The following is a 20,029-nucleotide window of genomic DNA, read 5'->3' as shown; positions in this document are numbered from 1 at the left end:
CCACCTTTCTTAGGGATGTAGAGAAAGACCTCCCATAGTTATGGCATTGTCTAATTGCTCAGTAGAGTTAGTGAAGGCACAGGTTGGTTTGTGTGTTACAAAGAGGAAGCAGAAAGTTCTGATTAAATTATGGAACTACACAAGCAAGCTACGGATTGATCTTCATTACAAACTAGGCAAGTTTAACATTGCTAATTAGAATGTGGAAATCACTGGTGAACTCCTAGAAAGAAAATGACTGCCTACAGCAAACTGTCCAACAGCAACAGACTGTGGTAAAGATGTAAATGCATTCCTAGCAAAGGGGTGAAACTTTCAGTTTAAACTTCAGTTCTCTGATTTTCTAGCACCTTTGTCTATGACAATAAAAGAAAGTCCCTTAAACTGATATGCAACAGTCTGACAGAGACTGTGCACTTTGAAGATCTTTCTGGTCTGAGCAATTCACATTGCATCTCCTAACTTCAGGGGGGAAAAAATTCTCTACCTTTCACCTCTGAGGTTTTGAGGTACTTTTCTATGCTGCTTGAAAGCTGGGCTAGTAGATATGCTTCACCCAGCCTCTGCTGTTCTCAGCGCAGTACACACGGCCAAAGATTCACAGTCCCACATGGCAAGATGGAGGGGCAGCTCCACGAGCCCCCAGCCACACAGCTAGAGCACTGGTTGCCCACCTTGCTGTGAGTTCCATGGCATCTGGCTTTCTCGCTCTTAAAAGGCAGCCACAAGGTAAGCTGCAAGCCTAAGAGGCCTCCAGCTGACTAGCTGCAGCTCACAGGTTGGCTCTTGGCCAACACAGCCCTTTGAGCTTGAGTTGCTCTGACAGCTACCAAAACCACCATGCGCTGGTTCATGCACACAGCAGCGCTCTCCCTTCACATAATCACAGAACTGTCGGGCCTGGAAGGAACTCTTGGAGTTCATCTAATCCAACACCCTGCTAAAGCAGGTTCCCTACAGTAGGTTGCCCAGGACAGCATCCAGAAGTTCCAAATATCTCCAGGAAAGGAGACCTCAAGACCTCTCTGGGCTGCCTGTTCCAATGCTCTCAACCCTCATCCGTCTCCTTGCTGAGTGAACCCTGTTCTCACACTAATCCCGACGTCCTCTGCGAGGCGCAGAAGAAATGCCCAGGACTGCTACAACGTCTCCGCCGCTGTAACCCCGGAGGTGTGACGGAGCACGAGCGCGTGGCAGCGAGTATCAGAGGGAAGGTGAGCTGCTTCCTCATTCCTCGCGCTGCTTGGTTGCGGGCCGCCGCTGCCGTAGCGCAGCCCCTCGTACGTCCCTTGGCCGCCCTGGGAGCGCTTGCAGACGCACCACTTCCGCCGTTTATTTATTTACTTACTTCGAAGAACTCAACATACAGTAACACGCTTATTTATCACTTCGAACAGCGGAGCGGACGGGAGAAGGTCTGCTTCTAGCCAAACCTTCCTCAGGACGCCGCGGTGCCGCTTGTAACCGCTCGGGAACGCCGATAAACGGACTCCGATTTTACACAGGGAATCCGAGCGCTAGCACGAGGCACAGCGCGGCCCGCTCGATTCATGGCGTCCCACCGGGCCAGGCCGCGCCCAGCACCCTCCAACCGGCCCGGCCCTTCGCGCCGCCCGCCTGCGGGGGAGGCGCCGCCCGGGGCTCTGCACCGTGAGGAGGAGGCTCGGCCGGCCCCGCCGCCCTCCGCGCGGCCCGGCCGTGGCTCCTCCTCCACGCCTTCCTCCTCCTCCTCCTCCTCCTCCCGCTCGGTCCCAGGGCGCTGGGCTGACATCACGCCCGGGGTTTCCATCCGACCGCGGGAGGGGGAGGCTGAGCGGCGTGATGGCGGCGGTCGGCAGGACTTAAGCGGCGGCGGAGCGGAGCGGCGCAGCGCAGCGCCCACCCTGCTTCTCTCCGCGCCCCTCCCTGCCCACGCCGGGGCCCATTGTTCGGAGCCGCCGAGGGCGGCGGGGAGAGCGTTCCGCGCAGGGTTGCCGGGAGCCGGCGGCACTGAGCGGCGGCCCAGGCCCCGCCGCGGCCGCGGGAGCAGCTCCCGACCGCGGGCTGCGGCACGAAGCGCCCCGCACGGCGCACGTAGGCTCGGGCCGGGGAAGGCCTGGCCGGCCGAGCCGGACGCGCGCAGGTAGGAAGCGGCCCGCCGCGGTTACTCCTTCCCACACGCCGGACCGGAGTTGTGTGGCACCCGGAGACGGATCGGGCGTGCGGGGGGAGCGGGAGGGCTGGGTGAGGGGCGTGGGGCTGTTTTCCGCGGAATGAGGGAGGGAACGGCGAGGGCCGGGTCGGCCGGCCGGCGTCGAGCCGCTCTCGCTGGCTCCTGCGGGGGGAGCCCGTGCCGAGCCGGCGGGGAGCGGAGCGCGGCCTTGGCTCTCCTCCGGCCGTGGGGGGCGCCGGGGGAAGCGAGCGCGGAGGACGGCGGCGGCCTCGCGGACGCTGCCAGGGAGCGTTGGCCGGGAGCGGCGCCTGTGCAGGCCGCGCCGCCCGCCCAGCGCCGGCTCCGGGGGCGGGAGGCAGCTCCGGACGGGCCCCCGCGGCAGCGCCGGGGGCGGACGGAGGGAGAGCAGCGGCGGGCCTCGGCGCGGGTCGCCTCGAAGTGGGTCGCCTCGGAGCGGGCGGCGGGGCTGCTCGCCGTGCTTCCCGGGGTGCGGAGCTCGGGGCCCCGCGGGCGCTCTTCCGCGCGCAGGGCGCGGTGCGGAACGCGGCCTTCTCAGGCAACGGCCGCCGAGCCCCGGCCTCGCCTCGCGGCCTTTCGCGGGTTAAAGGGCTCCTTCTGCTCATTTTCCCTCCGTCATCGCCTTTGTTTGCTGTCCCGAGTAGCTAAGAGGGGTCTCAGCGTGGGGAATTTCCCATCCCGCAGCGGCCTCGTTCCCTCCCTTTCCTCCACGGACGGAGGGCAGGGCCGCTGCTCGCCAGGGAGAGCAGCCCGGGGCAGGCAGCCCGCCGGCAGCTCCGAAGGCTCTCACGCCAGGAAACGTACGGGAACTGCTTTCTCTGAGTGAGTTTCTGCTTGTGCCTAGAGAGCAAAAGTTTAGGCTCGCGTTTAGGTGCGTGGACTGCATCTGAGACTCCAGATCAAATCTAAGGTGCTCCTGCATGTGAAATGGGGATCATTCAGTCTGCAGAACCTGGCTAGTTTGATTGTTTGGACTTTTTTTTTTTTTTTTTTTTTTTTTTTAAACGGGGCGGTCTTCATCTTCCTGCTTCTGCCCCCAGCTGTATGTAAACAGCATGTATGTGTGTGGAATTGCTTCCACTGTATTAGCTTCTGCAGATCTTGGCAGAGCATCGATGTCTGTAGTCTTTACCTATGTATTTAGTTTTCCTTCAAAGTGTATAGCTAATTTGTCCCAAAATCAGAACTATGGCAAAAGTTAAACTGCGAGGTGCAGTGCACATGCACAGTAAACCATTCTTCTCACTCTACAATACTTGAGGGTCATTTCCATAACGTTTCCTGTTCTGCATTTAGTGGTTTAGCAGAACTGTCATCTTTATAGCAGTGTCAATGAAAAGTTGCATAAAGGAGTGCAATGGGACCTGACTGCAGTTGGCCAAAAAACTGCGCAGGTGTTTTCTTCTCTGCATTTTATATGTTTTGATTCCTCTCTATTATTAGTTTTTGTTTAAGTACAGCAGATAAAAGAGACCTACTGAGAAGAATGGGAACCATGAATGGATAACACAGAATGCTGGTTTTCAGTTAAAAAGAAGGTGTGAAATGCGATAGGTGCCTGCTTTCAGTGTTAGTATGGTAGGCCAAGTTGTTTCTGTTATATTTTTAGTTGGAAATTTAATTTTCAATTTTTGTCAGTGTTTTCCTTTATCATTTTAGGTATTTGGGCAGAACTCTTGGCCATCTATAGAGAATACCAAGTCGAACACATTTCTTTGAAAGCATACAAAGAAGTACTGGAAGGGGGATTCTTGACATACACCTTGTAACCTGAGTGGACTTTCTTCTTAACCTCTTAATACTTACAATGAATGGGCACAGTGATGAAGAAAGTGTAAGAAACAGCAGTGGAGAGTCAAGGTAAGCACTCATTTCAGTTATTCATGGATGTGTACTCTTCTGTACTTTGTTAAAATTGATTTATGTTTTCACTGTGTCCCAGAACCCTCTGATTAGTGAGCAAACTGTAGACAGGAGAACTGGGTGTGCTTTCTTATAGATGCTTATCTGCTTGTTACATTCATTTTGCTTCAGCTAAGAATTGTAATGATCGTGCAGATCCTTTATATAATAAAGCTTAGGTAATAATAAAACTGCATCAGCATCCAACAGAACAGTGTTACTCTTTTGAAGAAATGTTTGAAAAGTCAAAAGCTGAAACAGAACTGTAAAGTTAAAGTAAAGCCAGTGCCTGGGATGTGCAAGGCCATCTCTGAAATGGGAGCAGTGAGCTGTTGATTTCAGTTTTTGACTTGTAGTATACTTCATGAGGCTTCCTTTTTCACAGAGCCGTTAAAGCAGTGTAATCACTGAAATCATTAAATTTCTGTTTGTTTTCCAAAATGGAATTGCAATTTACCAGCTTTTCTTTTTTTAATTACAAGGAAAAATGAAATGTAATGAATAAACTTCAACATAAGCACAGTCCTCTAATACTGAAAGCCAGTGCAGTGTTCACTTGGTTGTAAGACCTCAATTTAAACCTTCCTTCCTCCATGCAGAATGGCAGCAAACTTACTGAGGTGGAATTGAAAGTTTTCTTTCTGGAACTGTGCAAAATTCAACAGGAGTCTCCTACCCTGCACTAATTAGGGAAACTAATAAATGTGAAAATGTGAACAATGCTGGAGAATTAAGAAGTCAAAGCAATCTCACAAATATGAAACAAGTTTAGACTTCTCTTCTAAGAGGCGGTTGTGACCATGCTGTTCATTTACCAGTTTGACTTTGCACCTCTTTCCGACTGCACAAATTGGAGGTCAGAAAGAATGCCGAGTTCCGTGGACTTAATGGAAATATCCATTTGGGTAGGGGAGGGAGATCTAAATCATTTCATCAAATGAAGAAATAAAATAGGAAAAATGGCTAGCCATTAAGCTGATATGTTTATAATGGTAATGGATTCTGGCTAGCAGATGAATTTTGAGTTTTTTCTAGTAAATGTCAAAATATTCTTGGTTACTTTGAAAAACAAACACACACAAAAAAAAACAAACCATGAAAACATAATTAGATGAGAAGAGAAAGATGAAACAAAACAGTGTGAGTAAGGCTAGTTTTCTCATGTAGAAGTCCTGAGTGATTAACAGGGATTACTCTGAGTTCGTGTGCAAGTTTTTTATTACATAAACAAGTTACCTTACAAGAGATAAGGTAGGAAAGCTACTTCGTATCAAATTTGTCCCCAAATGCATTAAATGTATTAAAGTTATTTTAAAACTGTAGCAAATGATAACTTTAGCAAAAGAGATTAAAACGACTAAACATCTTGAAAACTTCCCAGCAACTTTAGTAAAAGTTTCAGGAGGTACTTAAAAATTGATGATTACTTGTGAAATGTTTGTTCTTTATCTTAAAAGTGCTGTTCAGTGCAACTTAAAGTTTTAAAAAATGTAAAATGCTAACAGCTGTTTTATTTTTTTAGGCTTGTAACAATCATTAACCCTGTAGCCTGTTTCTCAGGAAGGTATTGGAAAACCTAGTTTGCCAGCTGACTGTATATTACCAGATCTCCCTGTTTTTGTAAAGAAAAACTGAAAGCTTTCAATTTTAAGTGATGGAAGTTTCCTTCTAGCCTGCTTCCATTATCAAAATAATAATTGCGAAAGGACTACCTTAAGTTGCCTTGCTCTTTGTTTAGTCTTGTGGAGTTCTTCTGTTGATTATAAAAATCTCTACAGTTTTTTTTTTTTTTTTTTTTTACTACCAGGGGAATTGCTTAAGTCACCTGCAGCTAACTGTAGATGAATAGTTAACTGTATTTAGGGAAATGTTGCTGTGTTTAGCTTTTAAACCCATAGGTGTGAGTTATGGAATTTTACAAAATGGAAGAATAATTGGTGATAGTACTGTGGATAGTGTATTATCCTTATCTAGGCTGAGGAGAGAAGCAAAACAATTGAGAAATCACTTGAGAATTGCTACTGAGAAGAGTCTGAAAAGCAGATTAAACTTTCAGCTGTGGGTAGAAGAGATTAAGGTAAATAGAGTGAAAATCCAAGCAGCAGCATTGATTTAAAACAGATGTTTTAAATTATGTTAGTTCACAAGTACGGAGTGACCACTTGCCCTTTTTGATGCCTGGTGTAAACTTGCGTGGCCGTCATTCTGGAATAACAGCTGTGATCGCAAATATACACTGAACTAGGGAAGCCACCAGTATTACTTAGGAAAGGTAAGGAGAACAGTGGGTTAAAACTGGATTGACAAAACTACACAGGCCTCATGGATATTGTTTCAAGGAAACATGTCTTGCAGTAGGTGTGGAAGGACTCTAGAATCATCAGCATTGGGATTACTGCAGAAAAGATCACTCACAGGCCTTGAACTTTGTATGTTGGTTAGTGCTGCATTAAGGAATTGGAGCTTTCTTTTACTCCCTGTGACTAGCTGCGAAGAGCAAGCAGTTAAATTGGTGGAAGAAATGGCTTTTGTGCTGTTCTCTTTTTCACTGTTGTAGCCTTCTTTCTGATAGAAATGGAGAAAAATTTCCCTTGTTGCAGGTGCTGAGCATGAAGCTGTGTTTTACTACAGTTAGAAAAGTGCATCTCTTGGTTTTCATAGTTGAATACGTTTTTGGTACTGCTTGGACTTCCCTTGATACTTTAGCAACCTGTGAAGCTATAAATCAGTTCTAGTACTAAGCATGATGGACGTTATAGACCAAGATAAACACTGTCATCTAATCTTCTTGCTTGCTGTTCTGATTCCTGTGTGACAATTGCAGTAGAGTCTACTCTCCAGCTTTTTATTCACTTGAAGTCGCTATGGCATATTTAAGTAGCTCAAGGTAAAATACAGCAGATACTATTCACCAAGATAACAAGTGAATGTGAGGCATAAAAACTTAATACCAGTGCTCTGAGAAGTTGGCCCTTAAAGTCAGGCAGTGTGTTTTTTGTGCAGTGTTCCTGAAAGCATTCCCACTGCAGTCTTGACTATGAGTAAATGCACACTAGTTAGCTAGTAGTAAGAAAGCTCAATCAGCAAGGAAGGGCAGTTATACCTGAACAGCAAGACAAGCTCCAGGTAGAACAGGGACTGCAGAAGTGAAACACTGATGGTAATTGAATAGTAATCTGATTTCCCATCTCTTCACTCTTCCTATGTTTCCTGAAGAACAAGGTATGGAGGACTTGTGAAGGCCTTCCTACTTCATAGGTAAAAAGGGATGTGCTCAGCACAGCTTATCTAGAAAGCAGCTGAGTGGAATGCAGGGCACTTTTTCCTGTAAGCTGAAAGCAGTTGCTTAGGACAAAGAATTTTACCATTCTTGATATGCTTCAGAGCTGATGTTAACCAAAGATAGCAACTTTTGCAGGTTTAATTCATTTCATGCACGAACCACAAATGATATCTAATGAAGACCAAGGACATTATCAGCAGGTTTCAGTTTGACAAAGAAATTCATAATTTCCCTAGCTGTGAAAAGCAAGCAGTTAAGTTGGTGGAAGAAATGGCTTTTGGCTGTTCTCCTTTTCACTGTTGTAGCCTTCTTTCTGATAGAAATGCAGAAAAAATTCCCTTGTTGCAGGTGTTGAGCATGAGGCTGTGTTTTCCAGTTTGACATAGAAATTCATAATTTCCCTGGAAGATTGAGAAGATAAAGCCAATGCAATAGATTCTTGCTTTCAGGAAATAGAAGTTAGAGTTAAAATAGAAACTCCCCAAGCATGCTTGCAGAATTATTCCCTCTTGCTAACATCTTTTTATTGTAAGTTTAATAAATAATAGTAAGAAAACTGTGTGTGGATAGCAAGAGAGTTTGTGGAAGAAATTTCCACATCCCAGTCTCTATCTAATTTCACTTGGCAAGTACTTGCTTCCGCTCTACTATTCTCAGTGCTTCAAAACTTTAGATTTTTTTGCATTCTTCAGTGAAGCTTTCAGAATTTGGTTACTGTGGTACAGGTAAGTTCACGTACCAGATATTGACAGATAGAGCATCAGAAATGATTTTTGGATTAAGTTGTATTTAATACTTTTTTTGCTGGTGGTTTGAAGGAGTTTCTGATAAAGACATTATTGTTTTATTATTTTTGAACCAGCTGCAAGAAGAAGGATGGTCTGTGTACTCAGCAGAGCAGTAGGCCCTTGGGGTACTCTGGTATCTCCTGCCTGTGAGGTGTTTTCTTGTTCTTGTTTTGTTTTATTTTAAAATAAATTTTAGGTAGCATTTCCTTAAAACAAATTAGCAAACAGAAAGCCACCTTTAATATAAATATTAAGTTTTAATCATTTGTTATTTTGTATGTGTTTCTCTGCTCATCCTGTATGGGCTTCATAATCAATGTTTGTGTTCCTTCTACGTCTGAATTATTTGAAACAAAAACAAAACAAAAAAACAGTCCACTGTCATCACATTTGTTTTTCAAAGACCTTGTAGCAATTCACCTTTTCTTTTTTTTTTTTTTTTTTTTAAGTGAAATTTTAATTTTCTTAAATTGATGCTCTGTTTCCTGGTGTTTTTAAAGCAGAAAATTCTTCAAGTAACTTAACCTGATGAATGCACTCTAAATCAACAGTGATAAATTGTCGCTTGGGTCCATTATTAACATAGATCTGACGCAGGAGCCTAAAAGCTTAGGCAGGTCTTTCACACCCAGAACTTGTATAGCTTTTCATCCTTTGGCTGCTCTTTCAAGTGCCCTGTATAAATTAGCAGACTTCATTCCTCACTGTTTGTTTCAGGTGGACCTTGAAGGAGTTATAAAGAGTAAGGGAGTAAAGCTAAACTGAAGACTTGAAGGAACTAATGACTCTGTAACAGAATAGTTGCCTTTAGTCTCTTTCCCTGTCAATGATGTTGTCTATTCAGATGTCATCTTCCCAAAGCATTTTCAAGTTTCATTGGATAGGTACTTACTGCGAATTTGAAAAATTAATGGGTAGAAGCAAATACAGAAGTTACATCTTCTGGTACTTTTAGTAAGCCGTGTTGCCTTTCTTACAAAGTAGTTTTGAAATAAGTGGTGTGTTAATAGATACATTTTTCTTAAATATATTGGGGGTTCTCAGAATCAGTATGGGTTTATTTCTTTGTAGTTTGTAGGGTTTTTTTTATTTTGTTTTAGAAAGTAAAATACTGCTGTGTTAGACTTCCATACCAAATTAGTCTTGACATATGTTACTATACAAATATAATTCATTGACTCAAGGATTAGGGATGAGAGAGGCTTCTTGCCTAAATATACTGAAAAGTAATCTTTCAGTATATTTATATTTGTAATTTGTCAATATGCATGAAACTGTACTTCTTTGCATAGAAATCCTACCCTGAGAGCATGTTCATTTTTAGCAGATACTATTGCATTCCTGCTGCTGCAGGTTATTACTGTCACTTAACTTTGCCATCTTTGCCTTGATTTGTTTGCCTGGTTGTTGTGGTTTAACCCAGCAGGTGGCTAAGCACCACACAGTTGTTTGCACTCTCCTCCCCTTCCCAGTAGGACAGAGGAGAGAGCTGGGGAGAAAAGATGCAGAACTCACAGGTTAAAACAAGACTACTTACTGAGATAATGAGAAAGAAAAGGATCAAGTCATGCATGAGCAATTGCTTATCACCCTGTGAACAATGTCCAGTTAGACCCCTGTGCAGTAGGAAAAGAGAGATGAACTCCCACCCCCTTCAAAACTGCTTCTGCATGATGTCATATAGTATAGAGTATTCCTTTAGCCAGTTTAAGTCGTCTGTCCTAATTCTGTTTTCTCCCAGTTTCTTCAGGCCTTTGCTGAGAATGGCCATAGATCTACACAGCACAGTTTAGCAGCAGTTATAAACATTGGCATGTATATAACATTGTTTTTCTCCTAGAACAAAAAACATAGTGTCATACCAGACACTCTAGAAAATAGTTCTATCCCAGCTGTAACTAAGACAGTGCTAGAGAAGTAGTCTCACTTCTGCAGTACTGAAGAGAATATCATCGTGTTACTCATCACACTTGCATCCATATTTCCATAACTGTATGATACTCCAGTGAGTGCTTTGTGCAGCCCTGTGTATTGCTATCTTTGTTTAGTTTTTGGGTGTTTTTTTGTTTGTTTTTAGTAGAAGAACAAGATACAGTGTATGAAGTGTTTGATTTCCTATTTAAGAATACCTTTTATCACTTAATGCTGTTTCCATTTTAGTATTGCCCCTCTTCTACTTCCCCTCAAATACTTAATTTACTTGGAGCAGGGAGAGAAGAACACTTATGAGGCATATTATAAAAAAAAAGGGGATTTAAAAAAGCAGAAATTCGGTTTTGAGTAATGGAGTTAAGTGCCTAGAAGAGCACACATACTCTTCAACAGTTAATGAATGTTGTCTTTTTTCCTATGTTATATTAGCAGAACCTCTGTTCTGTAGCTTATCTAGCCGTATTATTTTTCATCTACACACACTGTTGTAACTTTGATGGCTTTTGTAATTGTTGTTAGAACTGAGTGTCATGGAAGCTTCTTCATCATTGAAGAAGCCAGGAAAAAAATGATAGTTAGACTACAGGATAGAGTTGCTCAGAAGTCAGCAGTGCAAAACCAAAGCAAAGGGAAGACAAAAAATGTTGGGTGCAGTAGTATAAATTGACAAACACAGGTAAACAGTTAACTTAAGCCCTGTGCACTGCCTCTTCTATATAATGTAAGATGTATGACTTCCAGAATTGCTGAAAGAAGTCAGGCTTTGGCTCTGGATTTTCCTGCAGAGAGCTTTTATCTTGAATGTGTTCAGAAAGCCAGAAAAAGGCAGCAGTGTCCTAATTTATGCTAGGTACCTGGAGATAGTGGAGATTTCTCTCTGTTTTCAAATTTCAGTCAGACTTTTTTCTAAGTTGGAGAAAAAGGGGTAAGATATGGGTGTGTTGTGTCCAGACCTCTCTCTCATACTACTTCAACTGTCTGCAACATAGTAAGTATGATGTTCTCTTTTACCTTTTGCTGAACTGTTTTCAGTGGAAGCATGTTAATCAAAGGCAGTGACCCTAGGCTGTAAGGGAAAAGGGTAAGGGAGAGAGCACATCCTCTTTCCTTTAACGTGTGGGGAACTCTGATGAGCAGAGGACTGGAATTGTTCCTGTGATGTTATTTATGTAACAGCATTAGTCAGCAGGTAGCAGGTCATTATGACAGTATTCTTAGTCCTTGATTGAGGAGATATTTTAGTTTTAGTGTTCTCTGAGTCCTATACCTAGAGATTTGATAGCAGAATCGCAGTTTAGTTGATTAATTTATGTGGAGGTCAGCAGTGTTACTTTGCTCTAATGAGCAAATTACTTGCTTTTGGAAAACTTAGAAAAAATATGGACCATAGCTTGACTACATCAGATAATATTTCAAGGTCTTTAGATAGAAAGAATTGCGAGTTGAATATGCCTCGAGAAATGAAAGGAAAATTGAAGAAGCCCGCAAAGGTGGAACAGAAAGTGACAAGGGTGCTATGACTGCCTTGCAGGAACTGCCTCCCTGAATTTATATTTTAACATCTGTGCATTAAAACTGAACATAGATTCTGTTTTTTCAGTGCAAATAAACTGCCTTGCTCTTACTCAGGTTTCTGTCTCTTTTTTTTTTTTTTCTTTTTTTTCCAATGGAACATCTAATTCAAAAGTCAAATTTTAGAGTGATGAGTGTGAAATGCTTCTCACTTGTCAACTGGCTGGCAATGGTAACTTGCAGTGACAATTTACAGAAAGTAAACATGTTTTTATGTTAGATTGTATCTCCCTTTTTCACTTCAAGAAAGATTAAATCATTTCTGCTGATAAATGTTGGAGTGAGAGATGGTTGTCTTCAGATTCTCAAAAGCATGTAGACTTCTCTCAAGTCAATTGTGCTTGTTCTTTACCGTTAGGACAGCTATAAGGGCAACCATTCCAGTGAATCAAGAAAATTACGTCTGAGCTACTAAGAATCTGAATGAAACTCCTGTATTCGGTATATCTTTTCCTGTGAGCCTCAAGAAGTCAAGTAACTACATTTTTGAAACCTCTGGCATACAAGCTTTCTAAATTCATTGATGCTTTGTGCAGAGAAAGTGCAGGAGGTATTAGACCATACAGCAATTTAGGCACTTGGAAAACTACCGATCAAGAAACCCTTTGTTTTGAACGTGGTGTAAGTTTTATATTGATTCACACTGATGTATAATTTTGTTGCAGAATGGTATCAGTAAGAAATACCTGCCTGCTTGTTCCAGTACTTTTTCAGTACTTTAGGTTGATAGGATATTTGTGAAAGCTGAATCTGTTGCTGCTGCTGACACCACTAAGGGGGTGCTCTGTTGGTAGCGGTAGAGAGGTCAACAAAACTCACCCTATATAACCCTCACCAATAGGTGAATGCATTGATAAGGACTGAGAGGTATATTCAGGGTGCATTAGCTCATACTACTGCTTGCATCATTGTTCAGATGGTTTGAAAAACAGTTAAAATTCAGACCAACAGTAGGAACTTTTAAAGAGAGAATTTTAAATTTCCTCTTCCTCAGTTCCCTCCTTACTGGTGAGGAGGTAATAGATGTAACTTTTCTTCTTCAATGCATGAATGTGCTTGAACTTGTGCACCTTTTCTTAAATAATTCTGTCTTTCCTCTTAGGGTTACCATCTAGTGTACTGAGATGTAGTCTGAAATACTGCTGATGTAGTAGAGGGTCATAAGTAATCTTGTGGCAGAGATTATAGATTTATGTTCATATTTAAGGCTTGCTTGAAGTGTCTGTTTTAGGGAGAAAATGTTGTCTTTCTCTGTTTTGGGGCTTTTTTTTTTTAATATCATAGTGCAGTGGTTTCCAAACATTTTTTTTTCACACTGTTATCAATAAAGATTTTTGAGCAAACACTTACAATGTATGTATATTTATTTCTAAATGAATTGGCATGCTCTGATATGCTATCATGTACATTATAAAGCACATAAAATACAGGTATTAAGAACAGTAATAGCATCACAGAATATCCCATATGGGAACACACTTGTAAGAATTATTTTGTCCACCTCCTGGCTCCACGCAGCTCCACCCAAAAACCCAAACCGTGTGTCTGAGAGCTGTGTCCAAATGCTCCCTAAGCTCCAACAGCTCAGGGCCGAGCCCACTGCCCTGTGCATCCCGTTCCACACCCACCGCCCTGTGCTGCAGGCCCTTTTCCTGACCCCCAGCTGCCCTCCCCTGACGCAGCTCCATGCTGTTCCCTTGGGCCCTGTCGCTGTTACACAGAGCAGAGCTCAGCGCTCCCCTCCGCTTCTCTCATGAGGAAGCCGTAGGCAAGTTGTCTGGCCCAAGATGCCTTTTTCCAGTATTAGTTTCATCCATGCTACCTTAAAATAGTTACTTAATTTTAATTGCCTGTGGCTTCATATGCGCCCAAACCTTTCGTATTGTATTAGTGTGTGTGAAGTTTCTTATCACTATATGGAAAGCTAACATTATTACCATCCTTTTGGTTAAGAGCTTCCCATCTTTCTTAGATTTAGTAATCTACCTTGTTATTTCTGTCCATACGACAACTGTGAGCACACTTTACTCTGCACAGAAGTTTAATTTCTTTTTCCTCCTCCAAGATTTTGTAGGACTGCCACATTTTTGGTGGCTTTTCATCGTGCACTCATCTGTATGATATTCACTTGTGTTTCAAGGTTTCTCCCTTCTCTTTTTCTTCTATTTTTCTTTGTTTGCAGTTAGGGCTTAATTCTCCCATCCTTAGGGCACTTAGCTGTGCTGAGAAGTATTGTTTTCTGATCACTGAATCACAGAATGGTTTGGGTTGAAAGGAATCTCAAAACCCACCCAACCCCCTTACTGTGGACAGTGCTGCTCCCCACTAGCTGAGCTACCCAGGGTCCCAGAAACCTGGCCTTGAGCACCTCCAGGGATGGGGCACAGCTTCTCTCACCAGCTGTGCCAGGGCCTCGCCACCCTTTGAGTGAAAAATTTTATCCTAATATCTAATCTAAATCTCGTGTGTCATTATATTAAGAAAATAAGATGGTCTATATAACATTTTATTTAAAGAGTTACGCAGTCTTAAAAAAAAAAAAAAAAAGGAGGGGGCAGGAAGATAAGGGAATGCTCATCTGTAAAAATGGAAGTCATTTGTATTTTAGTTGTACTGGTCTTTGTAGCTTATACTTACTGATAAGAGGTATATATATATAAGAAGATAAATCTGAAGATTTGATAGATCTCAACAACTGTTTGGATTTTCTTTTCTGGGGAGGGGGAATGGGGGTGATAAGTGCTTGGGTAATAAACATTTGTATCATCTTAATTTCTCCTTGAAATTAATTTGAATGTTCTTGTTGCTTTTTTTAGTCCACAGAAAACATGTTTGATAAATGAAATCTCAGTTCTTATTCATTTTAACCTTTTTTTCATCTCAACTTTTATGATAAACTGCATACACTAGTGTTCTGCATATGTAACTGGGCTAATTTAACAGTTCATTCATAGTGATGCCAAGATGAATTGTTTTTCAGTACTTGAGCCGTTGTGAAATATCCCACTAATTTCTAATTGCAGCAGATCAGATGATGATTCTGGGTCAGCTTCGGGTTCTGGATCTGGTTCAAGCTCTGGAAGCAGTAGCGATGGAAGTAGCAGCCAGTCGGGTAGCAGTGACTCTGAATCTGGTTCAGAGTCAGGCAGTCAATCCGAATCGGAGTCTGACACATCTAGAGAGAAGAAACAAGTTCAAGCTAAACCGCTGAAAGCTGATGGAACTGAGGTAAAACAAAATATACAAATGAGTCCTTGGTGGAGTGAAAAAATATCACTCTGTCCTGTTTGCTTCAAGGAGATTGCCATTACAAAACATAATATTTTAAAGTGTATAGATTTTAACCGTTTGTCTAATTTTACCATGAATAAATACTTGAACTAATGCTCTTAAATTTTCATTTTTGTAAGTATTTTGAGTTAGATGCTTCCTTAAATTTTTTTATACAGAAACTTCTACTTATGGAAGACTAAATCAGATAAAAGTTACTATTTCTGAATTCCTTTTTTGTTTTAATAATGTTTCTTAATACTTAATTCCATTGTATCAGTAAAAGATCCTGTAAAACTTTCCAGATTATATACAAGTGGCTTTTTGCATAACCAATTTGCTAGGTTTGGGAAGAAGTAGTATTTACAAATTTCCTAAAATTCAGTGGGCCAAAATTACCTGCAGTCTTCTCCATTACATGGACTTACTTGGGTGATAGACTGTACACATATGAAAGTCAGTAATATATTAGTTGTTGTACAGTTTGAAGACTATTATGGATTGTATTTATGTTTTTGTTCATGTACTTCACTATTCCTGTATGAAGCAAAAGCATTATCAGGTATGTGGCCTGAAGTGGTTTATCTAGATTATTGCGAAACTTCTGGAAAAACTATCCTAACAATTCTTACGTAATAGTCTGTTCTGAGGAAATCTTACTGTTTTAAAACACTACCTGATATTACTAGCACATGTAGTAATTTGAAATGATTTTTTTTATTACTGACAGAATTGAATTGAATTTGGACTTAGTAGTGGTGTTGTTTGTTTAAGACATGTTTCAGTTTAACTGACACTTAGATCTTAATTCCAATTCAGTTTTGGAAGTCCAGTCCAAGTATACTTGCTGTACAGAGATCAGCAGTTCTCAAGAAGCAACAGCAACAACAAAAGGCAGCATCATCAGACAGTGGTTCAGAAGAGGTGAATAATACACATTTAGTTTTCTACAGTGTAAATTTGCCTGTCTTGTGCCACATGCTATGATAAATTTTTTTAGAGCCAAGCTATGTTCTCTGTCTGTTACAGCTTGTCTATAAAAGTAATGTTCAAGACATGACATTTTTTATAAGGAATGGGAAAAGTATCTTTTGATTTTTTGGCAAGGTGTGCAAAAATTTTAGCAGCCTAGTTTATGGGTGTATTCAGGTAGATATTCTGTGATGTATGGGCAAAATTTTCAAGCCACATGGTATTTACATTGTGTTTTTGTCTCTTGAGTTTCTTCAAAGACAGTTAAAAATATTGAAGATTGGTCAGCTATTCCTCCTGTGTTGATGTAGGTACTGCAGTTTTCAAAAACACTGTAGGATACATTTTTCAAGTCTTTGTTTTTCTTATCATTACTACAAAATAATTCTTGTATTTTAAGAACCATGCCTGAATTCTAGCTATTTAAAAACATAGATCATTGGTTAATTAAACTTTGTGTAGTAGGAATATCTTATAAAGACATTAATGGCTGTGAAATGGTACCTATAAAGCAAATTTTCCTCTTTTATTGCAAAAATTATTCGCTGTAGTCACACTTAATGGCTGGATTTATTTTTGACTGGTACAGAAACTCGTAATTAAAACTCAGCCTAATTGCACATCAGTAAAGCATTAATTTACACCTTTTGTTTAGTATTTCTTTCTAAGGCTGCTTTTCTGGATATAGATGATCTGAACTTAATCCTTATTAGATGGCTTTTTGGAAAATCTAGTTTTAAAAGGGTTCTTTTTAATTTTTCTGGGAGCAGAAATAAGATCAAACATGATTTTTTCAAAGTTGTTATTTAAACATTAAAGAATATGAAATATGGGAGAGCTTTCCTTGGACAGGAGATTTTATTAGGATTGTGATAGAACCATCATTCTGATTAACTCAAAACATCTTAAGCCGTTCTGTGTAAGCACAGCAGTTACTTTTCGAGACAGGTTATTTTGTTGGTGTTTTTTTTTTTTTTTTTTTTTTTTTTGTAGTGTTCTCTGGAGTTGTCCTGCCACAATGTATTCATAGATGGATAAATGAAAAACCCATATCAGTCCTTATTTTATATTAACAACTACACGGTGGGGGATTGGGAGAGTGTAACATGAGTAATATGATGACAGTTTGAATATGGGAGCTGAAAACTAGAAATATTCCATTCTTTTCTGATAATGAATCATGTATTTTTGCTTCATCTGCAGGACTCATCCAGTAGTGAAGATTCTGCCGATGATTCATCTAGTGAAACCAAGAAGAAAAAGCATAAAGAGTAAGATATTTTTATAAGCAATATCATGCTGTTGTTTCTTATGGCAGCGTATAGCTCATGCCTTGTTTCTCTACAGCGAGATGCTTAAGTCCTCCTTTTAATTCATGTTATTCTTACCCATTTTGACTGACATCCCTAAAACTTACTGTAGAAATTGGAAATTGATAAGTAATAACAGGTTAAGTCCTGTTATTCTTCTTGTTCCAGTTAAGAAGTCATTGTAGTTCTCCACTTTGCTGGTATCATCTTAAAAAAATGATAGTTGAAAAAAAATGTCAAGAAAAGCCTAACTTTGCAAACTTTTCTAATGATGAATTATTATTCATGGTCTTCTCTTACTTAAAAATTTGATTGTACCTAGTACCATCCTCTATTACAAGAAAAACATGTCTAGGACACAGTAATAGTATGGTCAGTTCTTGGCTTTTGTTCTATAATTCATCTGAACAAATATGTTTGGTTACTATTTGATGAAAAGATCAAAGATTTCTTCATAGATCAAAGATTTCTTCATATGTAAGTTGGTATGTGAGCAAGTCTTAGAGGATGGTTCTTGGTATTTGTAGTTCACATAATTCCACATAAATACTGGTAGGTCATGGATTTGATTTGATTGATTGATGTTAAATTTACTGCCTGCAGAAATCTTTTAATGAGACATGATTTTTTACTATTGGCTACATACCACCTACATGTGCACATACATGTCTTGGGTCACTAGAATTATGGGAATGTCATTTCTTCCAGGATCCAGTGTGTATTTGAGTAGGAGAGAGAAAGTCAGAGCACCAATTCTTAGGCTTCATGATTGGAAATTTAACAGATTTTTTGTACTATACCAACTTTGATGAGCATTAGTACTTCTCTGAAACTTTGGTTCAGGAAATTTAAATCTTGTTTTGGATGTTAATTCTAAGATTCAGTAACCTTTCAACAATGCGTACTAGATTTTTTTTTTCTTTTTCATGGAGCTAAGATTATATTTGCCTTTATACAGTCAGAGTTTGGGGCAAGATACTATTCATCAGCTGGTGCATCTTTTCTGTTACAAAGCTGAGCAAGCTTTGTGCACAGCTAAGCAAAAGCAAGGAGACTGTGCTTGGTTTACTAACTTGTAGTACGTATGCTGCCTGGTTGTGATGCTCTGATTTATGGAGTGGGAAGCAGGATCTTTTGGGAGCCAGTGCCTCTCAGAGCTGCTGCAGTTCAAGTCTTTCAGGGTGTTTCTCTAATCTGTTTTGCATTGTTTTTTGATCCCAGTGACAAAGTTGCTGATTCTTTACATGAGCCACAGAGAACATAAGTGTTAGAAAATGTAGGACCCTCCTGAGATTTTATGGTTTGAGTGATGTGAGTTCAGATAAATGTGTATATTTCTAGCTAGTCTTGTTAAATACTTCAGTTTCTTAACATGAGTCATAACTCATTTCTTCCAAACAAAATTTATGTAGAAATGTAGATTTTCGTTCTGTTTCAGATGTAACCTCTACCTCTTTAAAATAGGAAACTTATTTTAACTCCCTTTGAATTCATTGAGCATTTTTATTTATTGCTAATGGCAACAATTTTTACTCAGTGATGACTACTGTCTGTCAACTATAATAGCTGTTAAAAAAACCTTTTTATTCATGTAAAGAATACTTAAGTTACAATAGACACCTTTGGAGAAATACCTGATTTAAAAAAGAAATAATGTAAGGGTTTTTTTTTCTATTTGTATTTCAATTCTGCAGTGAAGACTGGCAAATGTCAGGGTCAGGGTCAGTGTCAGGAACTGGTTCTGATTCTGAATCGGAGGAAGATGGGGATAAAAGCAGCTGTGAAGAAAGCGAATCTGATTATGAGCCAAAAAACAAAGTCAAAAGCCGTAAACCTCCAAGCAGGTAAGATATACCTTGTGTTTCAATACTCTGGTACTATTTCTAAAAAGCAGTTTAGTATTGTACTGCTACTATATAGGCAAAATGAAAAAGGCAAATGAAAATATAAATATAGGCAAATGAAAAGATAAATATTAATTTTAAAATTAAGTAATTTTTTGAAGCTACGAGAGATAGTAATGATACTACTACTTTGTACTGAATGCCTCTTTTTCTTTGCTGTAATTGAAAGTAACTGGGCAATCGAACTACATGTGTTTAGAAAACAACGTGTAAGAGTTGTGTTGTCCATCTTGATACGTCATGGTTGTACGCATCTTCTTGTCTTCAAGAATTAAGCCAAAAAGTGGGAAAAAGAGCATAGGACAGAAGAAGAGGCAGCTTGATTCATCAGAGGAGGAGGAGGATGATGATGAAGATTATGATAAGAGAGGATCTCGTCGCCAGGCAACAGTGAATGTTAGTTACAAAGAAGCTGAAGAAACCAAGACAGATTCTGATGATTTGCTGGAAGTTTGTGGAGAAGATGTCCCACAGACTGAGGAAGATGAATTTGAAACTATAGAGAAGTTTATGGACAGTCGAATTGGCCGAAAAGGAGGTAATGTTTAACAATGTTCCTAAGATAAAGGAACACATGAAAGTGCAACTTCAGCCTTCCTAGTTGTAGATCTGTAGTGTCTGTAAACAGTAATAATTCTAAAATGTCAGAATTGTTTTGTTCACATATTCATAAGGATGTTCCTTTCTAGGTCCCTTTCTAAGCGTTTCAAAGTAAAATATTGGAGAATTTGTATATCTTCATAGAAAGCAAAAAAATAATGGTTCATATTGCTTAAATGCATACCATATTATTAAATAACTATTTATACAGTTCAGCCATACTTCATTGGTATAAATTGTATGCAGTGAAGAACAGAAAACAGCGCAGATAGATTTAACCGCTGACCAGTAACCTGAGCTCTGAAAGATTGTGCTGATAATGCTGA

At 40.3% G+C, this 20,029-nt stretch overlaps 1 protein-coding gene across 6 annotated transcripts in view; it reads left to right on the top strand.

Moving 5' to 3' along the window:
* The first annotated feature begins 1,110 nt into the window (after window positions 1-1,110).
* CHD1 (chromodomain helicase DNA binding protein 1) overlaps window positions 1,111-20,029 on the top strand; it is a 48,716-nt gene continuing 29,797 nt past the window's right edge. For 2 of the 6 annotated variants that reach the window (XM_048931861.1, XM_048931857.1), the window contains exons 1-7: window positions 1,716-2,122; window positions 3,830-4,030; window positions 14,671-14,875; window positions 15,737-15,841; window positions 17,093-17,160; window positions 18,894-19,043; window positions 19,373-19,641. In XM_048931861.1, the coding sequence (XP_048787818.1) occupies window positions 3,978-4,030; window positions 14,671-14,875; window positions 15,737-15,841; window positions 17,093-17,160; window positions 18,894-19,043; window positions 19,373-19,641 (850 nt within the window). In that variant the 5' untranslated portion in view covers window positions 1,716-2,122; window positions 3,830-3,977. Of the gene's footprint in view, window positions 1,215-1,715; window positions 2,123-2,819; window positions 2,993-3,829; window positions 4,031-14,670; window positions 14,876-15,736; window positions 15,842-17,092; window positions 17,161-18,893; window positions 19,044-19,372; window positions 19,642-20,029 lie in introns of those variants that run through there. The other 4 variants (XM_048931858.1, XM_048931860.1, XM_048931862.1 and 1 more) reach the window with 4 other exon arrangements.

The sequence above is a fragment of the Lagopus muta genome, chromosome Z (genome assembly GCF_023343835.1).
Source record: "Lagopus muta isolate bLagMut1 chromosome Z, bLagMut1 primary, whole genome shotgun sequence".
NCBI lineage: Eukaryota > Metazoa > Chordata > Aves > Galliformes > Phasianidae > Lagopus > Lagopus muta.
This window is presented reverse-complemented; position numbering and strand designations above follow the sequence as displayed.